At 39.9% G+C, this 11,499-nt stretch overlaps 1 protein-coding gene across 1 annotated transcript; it reads right to left on the bottom strand.

The window, feature by feature from the left end:
- Positions 1-2,715: 2,715 nt before the first annotated feature.
- ripk1l (receptor (TNFRSF)-interacting serine-threonine kinase 1, like) lies at positions 2,716-10,304 on the bottom strand. The gene is made up of 11 exons (XM_085377787.1): positions 10,235-10,304; positions 9,795-9,957; positions 8,521-8,677; positions 8,239-8,376; positions 7,926-8,157; positions 7,675-7,824; positions 6,833-6,909; positions 6,593-6,668; positions 5,841-6,437; positions 5,560-5,709; positions 2,716-3,139 (listed from the first exon to the last, which is right to left on the bottom strand). Exons 2-11 carry the CDS (start codon positions 9,953-9,955, stop codon positions 2,841-2,843), a joined length of 2,037 nt encoding a protein of 678 aa, XP_085233913.1. The 5' UTR covers positions 9,956-9,957; positions 10,235-10,304; the 3' UTR covers positions 2,716-2,840.
- Positions 10,305-11,499: the final 1,195 nt, after the last annotated feature.

The following is an 11,499-nucleotide window of genomic DNA, read 5'->3' as shown; positions in this document are numbered from 1 at the left end:
CTGTGTACATAAGTAGATAATCAGATAGTCTACAGACCCAGAGAGCACTATTTAAACATCATCAAATCTGAAACTAAATCTGCATTTGTATGTAATATAAGTATGTATATGTGCCTTTGTAGCTCAGAGCGTTATCACTAAACCATCAACTTCAAGGACTGATGTTCTTTATCTAATAAACTCCCCATAGAAAAAAATTCTGATTTGCAAAAGTACACTAGCACCATGTCGGTAATTCATTAAAAAGTCCATCAAAACACGAGTTTGAATTTCTTTTGGCTTTTTATAGTCTGGATTGCTCAGTTCACTCAGAGATCACTCAGCTCCAATGATTTGTCTCACAATTTTTTATTGTTAAAAAAATGACCTGTGTCTCACATCTCACCATGTATCCTGGCAGTTTGCCATATAACTGGCATTGATATTGGGTATGACGGAAAAATAAACACACACTGGGGGCGATCGTGGCTCAAGAGTTGGCAGTTCGTCTTGTAATCAGAAGGTTGCTGGTTTGAGCCCCGGCTCCGACAGTCTCGGTCGTTGTGTCCTTGGGCAAGACACTTCACCCGTTGCCTACTGGTGGTGGTCAGAGGGCCCAGTGGCGCTAATGTCCGGCAGCCTTGCCTCTGTCAGTGCGCCCCAGGGTGGCTGTGGCTACAGTGTAGCTTGCCATCACCAGTGTGTGAATGGGTGGATGACTGGATATGTAAAGCGCTTTGGGGTCCTTAGGGACTAGTAAAGCACTATACAAATACAGGCCATTTACACAATATTTACTTGGAAGGAAAATGTGTTTTTCGGTGACATAAAGTATTGTGCAAAAGTCTCAAGCCACCTGTCAATTCTTTACATTTTGCTAGAAACAAGAGAACAGTGTAGAGCGATTTACTGAAACGTGCAAACATGGAAATACAGTATAGGAGGCAAAAACAGAGTTTATACAATTCTAATGATCTTAAAACCATGACTGAGATAGATTGCTGTAAACATCTGTAAACATCTCACTTGGTACATATTGATTTGAGCCACAAATTTTAAATTTGGTTACCCACTGATTTTCAACCCAGTTCTTGTGTTTCTTGTGTCATACCTCAGCCTTTTCTCCCCATTCATCTGGTGTAAATGCATATTTTTTAGGCGTGCCACAGTGTTTGTCCTCCATTTATTTAGTTTGCTCATATTTTTTTAAGGACAGACGCCACATCATACTGAGATGTAAGTTTTCAGCTAACTGCTCTTTGGAAATCCCCTTGTTGGTGCAAAAAGCTATTTTATGCCTGTCTAACTGCTTTATCTTTGGTCTTTTTCACAGACCCAGCTAAAATGTGAAAAACAAGAATTTGTTTTTGTTGCAAGTAAAAAAAAGCACATGTGCCTAAAGATACAACTAAAAATAGTTTCTTTCCTAGGGTGTCTGTTATGTGTAGACACAACACTTGCTCGTCCCTTGTGTTAGGTGCATTTCTTTTGCTTGAATTATTCATTCTGTAGAGTCAGGTGACTTAAAAAACAAGAAAAACATTCCTCTGAAAGTGGTCGGCTACAATGACTGAACTGAAAATGAGTGAAAAACAGCCCATGGCAAAAGAAACACATATTAAGACTTTCAGAAAGCCTGGAGAGCTACAGCTCAGGACAAATCTTTTCACGCACAATATGAAGAGTGGCTCAAGAATATTGCACAGTACTGCACTGGAGAACGACACACTTAGAAATTAAAGCCTGTTGCTGTTTTAAAACATATGATATAGTGACCGCTCGGGACTAGTTATCAGTAACTAACTTCATAAACATATTTGTCAGAGGATAACAGCTGTAATGAATATGATGAAGACTCTGCTAGACTAAAAAAAATCATTCAAAGTTTGAAAAAAAGGAGGGTTTTTTCATACATGGAGTTCTTTTGTAATGCTGAAATTTAGTTTGCATGAAGATGAAGAAAAGACATTTGACATGCAGACCCTCAATACTGTCTCTAACTATACACACACACACACACTCTCTGTCTTTGGCAAGACGCTATAATTCTGACGGAGAGAAAGTAACGTTTCAATCCAAAATGCTTATTATGTTTGAATGAATCACTTCATTAACATTAAAAGAATTGAATCACCAACTCACGCGTACTTTTGCTTTACCGTCATCAGATTAATGGTAGCAGTTTGGCTTACTCGTGACAGCAAACGTTTTCATTTGTATTTCATTGTTCCTTATGACGTTTTGCTGATGATGTTTTCAGCTTGTCACAGGCTCATTGGCCTTACCTGTTCTGTGATTGTAGTCATTATGTTTGTGTTGGACTGGAATAAACGTGTGCCACACACCATTTGACAGTCCCTGTACATGAATTCATTATTCTGTTAATGTGCACAAACCCACTGGCTTCTTCATACCAACCAAAACCCAACAACCTCGAAACAGTTCATATTCAAATTTAAACCTTAGCCTGAAATGAATATTTAGAGACTTGTCACCATATAGAGCAATACAAAAATCCACAATTTCATGTTAATATCTTCTTAGCAGGCGAAGCTATATCACAAAGGCATTCAATTTCATCGAAACAGTGTTTAGTAACTTGTCAAAGACTATTTCCTAAGAAAGTTTAAAGAAAACTTAATGACAGTTTTCTTTGCTCACAGAAAACTGACATTAAGCTCTATGTTTATCATTTTTGAAAAGCAGAGAAATGTATTTCAGATGAGGTGATAAGTTTTCAGTGTGTCCACCTCTACTAAAATGATCCTTCAGGCTCAGAGCCATGAGCAGAGTTTATAATTGCGGCCACCGTAGATGATAAATCAATCAGAGAACATGAGACACGTCAGTTGCTGTAAGGTTTATCCCAGTGAGGAAGACGAATTGCAGATGTCTAGTATTTTCTGGATGACATCTACCTTTATGTTTCCGTCTAGAGCTCGGCAAAGCTTCCCAACTGTACACCCAATACAGCCCTCCTTCATTTTCCAGCGCTCCAGCATCTGGTGCACCATTTCTGGCAGGCCATCACGATAGCAATCATGCTCTATGGTCTCTATATCCACATTGGTCAGACCCAAACGCCGCGCACAGCGCTTCCACTTGGTCCCAATGTTTTCTCTCAGCACGTCCAGGTGCTCCTCCATCACAGCATGGTCCTCTAACGGAAACACAAGATAAATATATTACAGAGGTGCCAGCAGCAACAGAATATGCTGCATCCAGCGAAAGAAAGTAAAGTTTTATGAGGAAGGAAATGCAATATGTTTGTTAGAACTCAAGGAAACACAAAATGCGTTTTGGTGAATACAGTACTGTGCAAAAGTCTTGAGCCACCACTCTTTTATTTGTATCTTGCTTCCAAGGAGCCAGGAGTCATTTTTAAAAAGTGGTCTTGATCAATAGTTCTCCAGGCTTTCTGACAGTCTTTCAAAGTTTTTCTTTGGACACTGGCTGCTTTTTTCACAGATTTTCATTGCATTCCTTGTACCTGACCGTTGTCAAAGGAATCTTTTTTCTTTAAATGAACCAGTGCTGTGTCTCCACAAAGCTTATTTCAAATTGTATTTCTAGGTTCTTTGTTACTAGCAGTCTGTTCCAAAAACACATCATTTGTTCACATTTTCTCCAGTCGAATTGATGAAAAATGCCAACAAACAGTATTTTTGCACAAAAAGATGTTTCCTAAAGACCTATTCTCTAAAACGTTGGCATATCTTGGCATTAAGGTTAGTTTAATTTAAGATATATTAGAGATAGAGATATATTAGAGCCATTCTCAATGAAGGGAAACCAGGAGACGAGGCTGAGGTATTCCAAATTACACAAGAACTTACTGGAAACCAGTGACAACACTCATATGGAGTGATGAATTCAAATGTTAAAGTTTTAATTCAGATTTTGATCTGCCATTCAATACCATCTGGAAAGCAACAGCTTAATTTGCAACAGCCTGAATTTTCAGCATGACAATGCATTACTGCAGTATAGGCCTACCTGGATAGAAAAACACTGTCATGGATTGAGGCAGTGTGGGATCATCTTGAGAACAGAAGAAAAGGCAGCAAACATCCAAAGAAGAGCTTTGAATGTACTTCGAGAACCCTGGAGAACTACTCCTCAAGACTACTGAAAGAGCTCAGTCAGAAGAATAAAGATGGTAATACCAAATACTGACCTTGTACAAACTCTATTATTGCCTTATATACTGGATTTCCTTTGATGTTTGCACGTTTCAATAAATTTCTGCACCTATTTACCATTTTTTTCTAGCAAACCATGAAGAAATGAAGAGTGGTTGAAGACTTTTGCACAACACTGTAACACTATATGCAAAAATATTTCATTGCTCACAGAAAAACTTAGAAGGGCAAATTAAAGCTTATGGGTTTCTAATGGTCATATGTGACTAGGGATGGGTATCGTTTAGGTTTTATCCGATACCGGTGCCAAATCGGTACTTTTGAAACGGTGCCGGTGCTCAAACGGTGCTCAAACCGGTGCTTAAAGAATGGAGAACACAAAATTGGTCCAAAAACCTCTCATGTTCAGCTGTTTTTTGTAAAAAGATAACAATGTTAGCCTTTTCTGCAGCTATGGGGCATATATGGTATCACTCTTGGCTGGAAGCAGTGCTTAAACAATGGAAAAAACACAAACTTTGTCCTAAACCTCTCATGTTTAACTGTTTTCCACTTTTTCTTTGGTCATTTTAGCCTTTTTGGCCAGGGTGAAGGGAGTATCTGCCATCAAACAAGAAGACAGCCGCATGTAGCTATGATGATGTTTGCTAGTTCACCTTACCTGCATTAATGTAATAACGTGGTTAGCCTACTCAACGTAAATTAGCTACTCACGCAGAGAAGAACTGCTGCTGCTGCCACCATCATCCGTCATCATTTCTGCTACACTGGCAGGGCTAGGGGCCAGGACTCTCCTCTTCGTGTTTTTGGGGGATGTTGCATAACAGGCAACCCACCCGCAGTAGATGTGCTCGGTGTGAGGTCTCGCAGCAAGCTATCAAATACGGCGCATTTCTGGGCTTTTAAAAAAAACGCTATGCGTCGCCAGGTGTTTCATCGGATTTGAGGTGTTACCTCCTTTGACAGTATCACAGTATCAGCTTAAAGCACTTGTTGCAGGCTGCTGAGTTTGCATATTTTGCTATGAAGTACAGCCAGACTTTTGACCGCTTCGCCTTGGACATTTTTAATCTGTAGCTCTGCTCTAACAGAACGTACGTACCTGGCCCCGCCTACTATCCTCGGAAACGTAAAATGATTGGCTAGAATCTAAAGTGTATCACAGCTCAGGAAAAAAAAGCACCGAAATAAAGCACCGAAATAAAGCACCGAAATGTGCGCTGCTTTTCGGTCTGGTTACTACCGTTTATGTCAGATGGCACCGGACACCGGTACCCATCCCTATATGTGACCAAACTATCTCCGGGGTTTGGAAAGATGAGCCAATAAAAATAAAAATCACAACAACGTGTTCAACTACAGCTCTAGTAAATTAAAAGTGCATTTGTGATCTTCAGGCATGAAAAGTTCATAAACAGACAGAAATGTTATGTTTTACCATATTTCTGAATGCCTTCTTTGATGGGAGAGTTAGTTGAGCTGTTAGCAGATACAGATGACAAGCTAAGAGAGGGGTCATAACCTCTGATGCTCATTGTGTTGTTGCTTCCAATCTGAATCCCGCTGGCATTCTGAATGTAAAGGGGTCCTGGTCAGAAAACAAAAACAAACACACGTAAACACAACTGATCCAAAAACAAGGAGATAACACAAAAAGCTGGAGACACCCCTCAGGGATTAGATTCAGAATTTCTTCAAACACTTATGTTTTAATAGTACCCTGATCGTGCATCTGGCAACTCTTTGAAGTGGTCAAAAGATGTCCAGAGGTGAGGTCAGGGGCAGACGTATCAGACACTGGGTAAGTTGGCCAGGACTGCTGCCGGTCGAAGTGGGAGTGGGGATGTTGCTGGTTAAACGCTGACAGAGAGGGTGTGCTCGAAGATATAGGTAAGGGGAATGGAGTAGGTGTGGAAGAGGTCTCAAAGGCACCTGCAGAGGGACGATACCAAGGCTCTTCCTGGTTTGCGGGCCGCAACGGCTCAGCTTTTGTCCAGGAGAGTACAGAAGATTTTTCTTGTTCTGGTTGCCGTGCAGAGTGATCCGAAATGCTGACGTTGCTTCGCAGGAAAGGATTTGCGGTATGGAAGGAGTTGCCAGCATCGGAGTGGTTCTCACAGTTATAACTGCCGTGTTTGTGGTACTGAAGCTCCCGATCCAGCTTCTCCTGCAACTCTGAAGGGCTGTTACTTGCCTTAGCATCTGTCTGAAGATGCCCTGGACATTGTTCATATTGGTTGCCGTGCAGATCCTCGATACTGGCTTCAACTGGCACGGACACACTTCTGTCTGAACTTATCAACGGAGCGGGGCAATCTACAAGTTGAGGAGAGACAGTAAAACAATAAAGCTGCTCAAAGGTTTTCAGGATTTCTAAACAGCATTAAATGTAGCACAGAATGCAAAGGAGGGGATCAGAAAATATACAATGCGTTTTTTTTCTGACGACCGGGTTTACGGAGCACACTCACCTCCTGAAAAACTTTCAGGGCTCACTGATAAAGACTTCATCTTCTCAACAAGATCATCTGGGCCTTCGTATGAATTCTGCAATAATAAATAAATAAATTTTAAAAAACTAAAATTTTAATAACACTGTCATTAGGAAGATATGTTACACTATATATATAATGTTTGTTTTTATTAAAATACTGCTTAATGTCTGTGATTATTTTAAAAAAAAGATCACATATAGAAAATATTTATTCAACCTTCAGGTGAAGTAAATCTTCCTCTACAAGCGGTTCAAGGTTTTCCATGTAGAAAGGATGGAAGATGTTGTAGGCCTCTGCGAGACATTAAATAAGAGGAAAGAAAACTGACTCAACAAAACTCAACAAACAAAAGTGTTGCATTCACTTTATACACTCACTGGCCATTTTATTAGATACATCTGTTCGACTGCTCGTGAACACCAACAAGCAACTCGATGCATTTAGATGTGTAGACATGGTCAAAATGACCTGAAGTTCAAACTGAGGATGATTTAAGTGACTTTAAATCTAGTGTGTTTGTTGGTGCCAAAGTGGCTGGTCTGTTTATTCCAGAAACTGCTGATCTACGGGAATTTTCATACACGACCAACTCTAAGATTTACATATGAACATGATCTAAACAAAGAGAAAATATTGTTATTGTATTGTATACTATTGATACTAGACCTCAGAGGACAATGGACAGACTGCTTTGAGCTGACAGGAAGGCAACAATTACTCAACAGCAAGATTAATTCACATAACCACTCATTACAGAAGAGCATCTTATCTGAATGCGCAACAAGTCGAGTCTTGTGGCAGATGTGTTAGAGCAGCATAAGACCACAGACTGAGTTCACTGCACTCAAACTGCCAGATCTCAGTCAGACAGAGCATTTGTTGGATGTGGTGGAACAGGAGATTTGCATCTTGGATGTGCTGCTGACAAATCTGCAGCAACTGTGTGATCCTATCGTGTTGATATGGACCAAAATTTCTGGGAAATGTACCTAATGAGTGTACGTGGTTTCATCAATGAGTGCTATTTTGCTTATAATTCACAAATACAAAAAGGAAACCTTTAAAAGTCGGCCGTTCCTCAGGATTGCGATCCCAGCATCTTTTCATGAGCTGAATTATTTCAGAAGGTGTGTCTTCTGGAATAAGATCCTCTGCCGGTCGGTCACCGTTACGAACACACTGGCTGATTTGGTCTTCACTCCTGGCATCTGGGCATAAAAAGATGCTTTCTTTAAATGCTGTATGCAGTGGATATGCTACATCTGGTAATCTTTGGCAAACTTTGGCATGTCATGATATCACAGCTCACTTGCATATGGCTCTTCCCCTGTGAGAATGACCCACACCACGATGGCAAAACTGTACACGTCAGACTTCTCAGTGGAGGGATTATGAATACTCTCCAGGTGCTCCGGGGCCATGTAGCTCAGTGTGCCAGCTCCTCTCACACCAGTCGATCGCCCCATACGGCTCTTCCTGCGAGATTCCTCCTTGGTGAGTTTACTCCACGTCTGGCAGGTGGCCAGACCAAGATCTGCAATCTGCAAGAAATCCTTCACCATGACTGTGAATGCCAGCAGACAGAATCCTACATGTGTCATGACCCAGAGAGTGTAATGTACCTTGATGTGAAAATCCTTGTCCACTAAGATGTTTTCTGGCTTGATGTCCTTGTGTATGATACTCTTTTCTGTGAGGTACATCATTCCCTCCAAAATCTCTAGAATGATTCTTCCCTTGATAGATATCGGCACACTGACCTGAAGAACACAGAGATTATAGTGTAATAATGCTCCAGTTCATGATAAACTGACAAAAGTGGAACTCTTTAAGGCGACACGCTATCGATGAAAACCACAAAAGCTGTGTTTGTTACAGGTATTTATTGATTTAAGCCTACTAACGGTCTCCAGCATGTCCAGAAGGTTGCCTCTGGGGATGAGTTCCATGACAAGAGAGCAATCTCGATCCTCCATAATCACACCCAGCAACTTGACCACTCGCTCATGGTTCAGGCTCGCCATGATCTTTCCCTCCTCCAGTAGCGATTTTTTACTCTCCCTGGAAAGTTTGTTAAATGTAATAAGAGAAAGCTTTTGCATAGGAAAACTGACAATGCGAGCATATTCTTACCGACTTCAATAACCCAATTCTGATATCTAAGCATGTGTGGGTGTGCAGTAACAGATAAGTAAGAAATATAGTCTTTAATTCTGTGTTTCTGTTACCATTTATAATCATACAGACAAGCCAGAGCAGTGATTCTGTTTCTAGTGCTACAGAAATACATTTATCATCTTATACTGATAGGGATTAAGATAAAGACAACATTTTTTAAAATTATGTTAAACATTTTTTTGGTATTTGGTGGAGCTGATTGAAAGTACTGAGGCAAGACTTTGGATTGGCACGTGCCTCACAGCGCATCTGAGATACAAACAATAAGCTGACAAGTAAAAATATAAGCAACAATTTTTATAATCACTGTTAATATTTTGTATTTATAAATACATAAATACAATTATAAATTCATTTTGTGTTTATTTACATGCAGACTGTTATGGGGACAACGCACTACATTTGAAATTTTGTCTCAAAAAATAAAAAGTGAACAGATATTCTTCACAATTTAAAAAAAAAACTAAATAGTCAATAATTAATAGAATAATTAATTCATGGGAAAGAACCGTTTTGTTTTTGTACAGTCCAGGCATGTCTCACAAGAAATCTTATGGCCTTGGATCTAGTAGCTAATTTAGTCTGTGTTCTTAGTGCTAGACTGAGTATTATCCCTAACTTTAAAACTTTACCCTTTATAGGAACGAGTTTTCTTTAAATTCGTGTATATCCGGATATAAAAACTGATTTTGGACTTCTTCGACATTGAGCTGAATCAACCTGTCTCCATTTCCTTGTTCAAAAGGGAAGTGGTAGTGTCCAAGGTAGTGTCCCTTTTCACAGCACACTACCTTGGTATAGACAACCGTAATAACGAGTACATTCATTTACATACGTGTGTATTCATCTGTGTTATTATACTTTCTGCACGCTCTAAAAGTGTCTCGCTTGGTTGCGTGGAAAACTTCGCAGGACACATGATTCAAGTTATCGTTGGACGAAGGGGAATACCCTTGGGTAGCACATGCAGTAACATATTACAACAACTACAACAACTTACTCGTTGCGCAGACGTCCAGTGTACATAGTCTTTAACACCACCTGGCCCAGCGTCACATGATAACATAAGTAAACTTCTCCAAAACCTCCGTAATCCAGGGGTTCTTTTATAATGAGATCCGTCGACCTCATGTGAAGTGAGGACTCCGGCGCGGTGGCCATCCCTGGGAAGAATTCACAGTGTCACATCGGAAAAAACAAAAAACCTACAGCTCAAACAAAGCCGTGACAAAGCGCACAGGACACAGTTTAATTAGTGAATCGGCTAATCAACATCCGTAACAATCACAACACTGTGACAGAGGTCAGCTAACAACACAGGCTATCCCAAAGTGTCGGCATCTTTAACTGACTTACTTCCATAACTAAATGAATTACTCGGGAAACAAAACTGTAGGGGGAACACATCCATTCACTTCCAGTATCAAACAAAACAGTTACCGAAAATGTGCTGGAAAGGTCCAAGTAAAGCAGTTTATTTCTATTTCCGGGATTTCCTCGACGACCTACTTCAAAAGTGAAAAGCGCAAGATAAAAAGAAAAAAAACTACAAGCAGGCTTATAAATCGATGACAGAAACAATCCAGGGGTGCTAGTAGATTCAACTATGTACTGTCGGAGATGCCTTTAACACAAAGCAGAAATACGGGATAAGATTATTAATCTTTGTGTGCGTTTGTCTTGTCTTATCTGTTGTGTTCACATTGTTTTTTCTCTTTCTCTTTGGGGGGGGGGGGGGCAACACTGCAATTTTTGCCGATCGCTGTAAATCGTTGAGTGTCACGTTGGTGCCACCTAGTGGTGAAACTCTTTGAAGGAGAGGCCTGTTCATATTTCATGATGGTGACACTGATGAATCGCTCTAGCTGGATCTAAACGGCAGTTGTCATAGGAGGGAAAAACAACGTTCTCATCGAATTAAAAAATTAAGGTGTAAGCTAAGCTAAGTTAAGATGAGGACTTTGACGTTTTATTTTATTTTTTTTAATAATAACAAAAAACTCCAAAAGACAAGTTAATATGATGGAGTAATTAAAATGAAGCACTGACCGAAAAAAAAAAAACAAGTTCATTGATAAATTGAATATTTATGCGAAACTAGAGCGGGAAACCACCTGAATTGTAGCCACTGACAATGTGGGCGATGTACTACAAGTAGGCCTACATTTTGGGCAGCCTATCTGTGAACGCCCACACTATAAATTCCTCCTTTTGCACACCAAAGCCACATCAAAGCAGTATCATATTTACCTGGCTCATATTGTCTCCATTTTATTGCCTTGCAAGTTTTTTTCTTCAACTTTTTTCTGTTAATTACATTTATTGGTGGTAATTGACACTTGAGGAGAAATGGAGTGCTCTTACCAACAATTAAAAGACAAAAACAAACTGGTGAGTGAAATGACTGAATTCAAGCTTAAATTCCACCTACTTATGACTGCTTGGAGATTCACATAGATGACCTTGTTTAGTGGCACAGTATCGGGCAGCGTTCTCATTCAGTTTTGGCAGTTTACAAATGAGTTTAGGTCCAATAGTGTGTTGACTCTCTCTATAAACTCAACTTACTTTATGGCAAAACTACAAGAAGTGATAAAAATATCTGATGTTGTCTCCTGCCCAGTTTTCTTGTGAATCCAAGTAACATTTTAGATTGATTGATTACTATTAGAGTACATTCACCAGTGTGCAGAGCTCTTAAAAGC

The sequence above is a fragment of the Diplotaxodon limnothrissa genome, linkage group LG18, assembly GCF_057381915.1.
Source record: "Diplotaxodon limnothrissa isolate DT_005_m linkage group LG18, D_limnothrissa_male_GT1.1, whole genome shotgun sequence".
In the NCBI taxonomy this organism is placed as follows: Eukaryota; Metazoa; Chordata; class Actinopteri; order Cichliformes; family Cichlidae; genus Diplotaxodon; species Diplotaxodon limnothrissa.
Note: the sequence above shows the minus strand (reverse complement) of the source record. Positions and strands in the feature narration are given on the sequence as shown.

Excerpts from the sequence above, each read along its gene's own strand:
- ripk1l (XM_085377787.1), bottom strand. The coding sequence starts at position 9,955 with ATGGCCACCGCGCCGGAGTCCTCACTTCACATGAGGTCGACGGATCTC. Across the intron at positions 6,910-7,674 it reads GGAACGGCCGACTTTTAAAG|AGGCCTACAACATCTTCCAT; the intron begins GTTTCCTTTTTG and ends AATGTCTCGCAG. Across the intron at positions 6,438-6,592 it reads CCCTGAAAGTTTTTCAGGAG|ATTGCCCCGCTCCGTTGATA; the intron begins GTGAGTGTGCTC and ends CTCAACTTGTAG.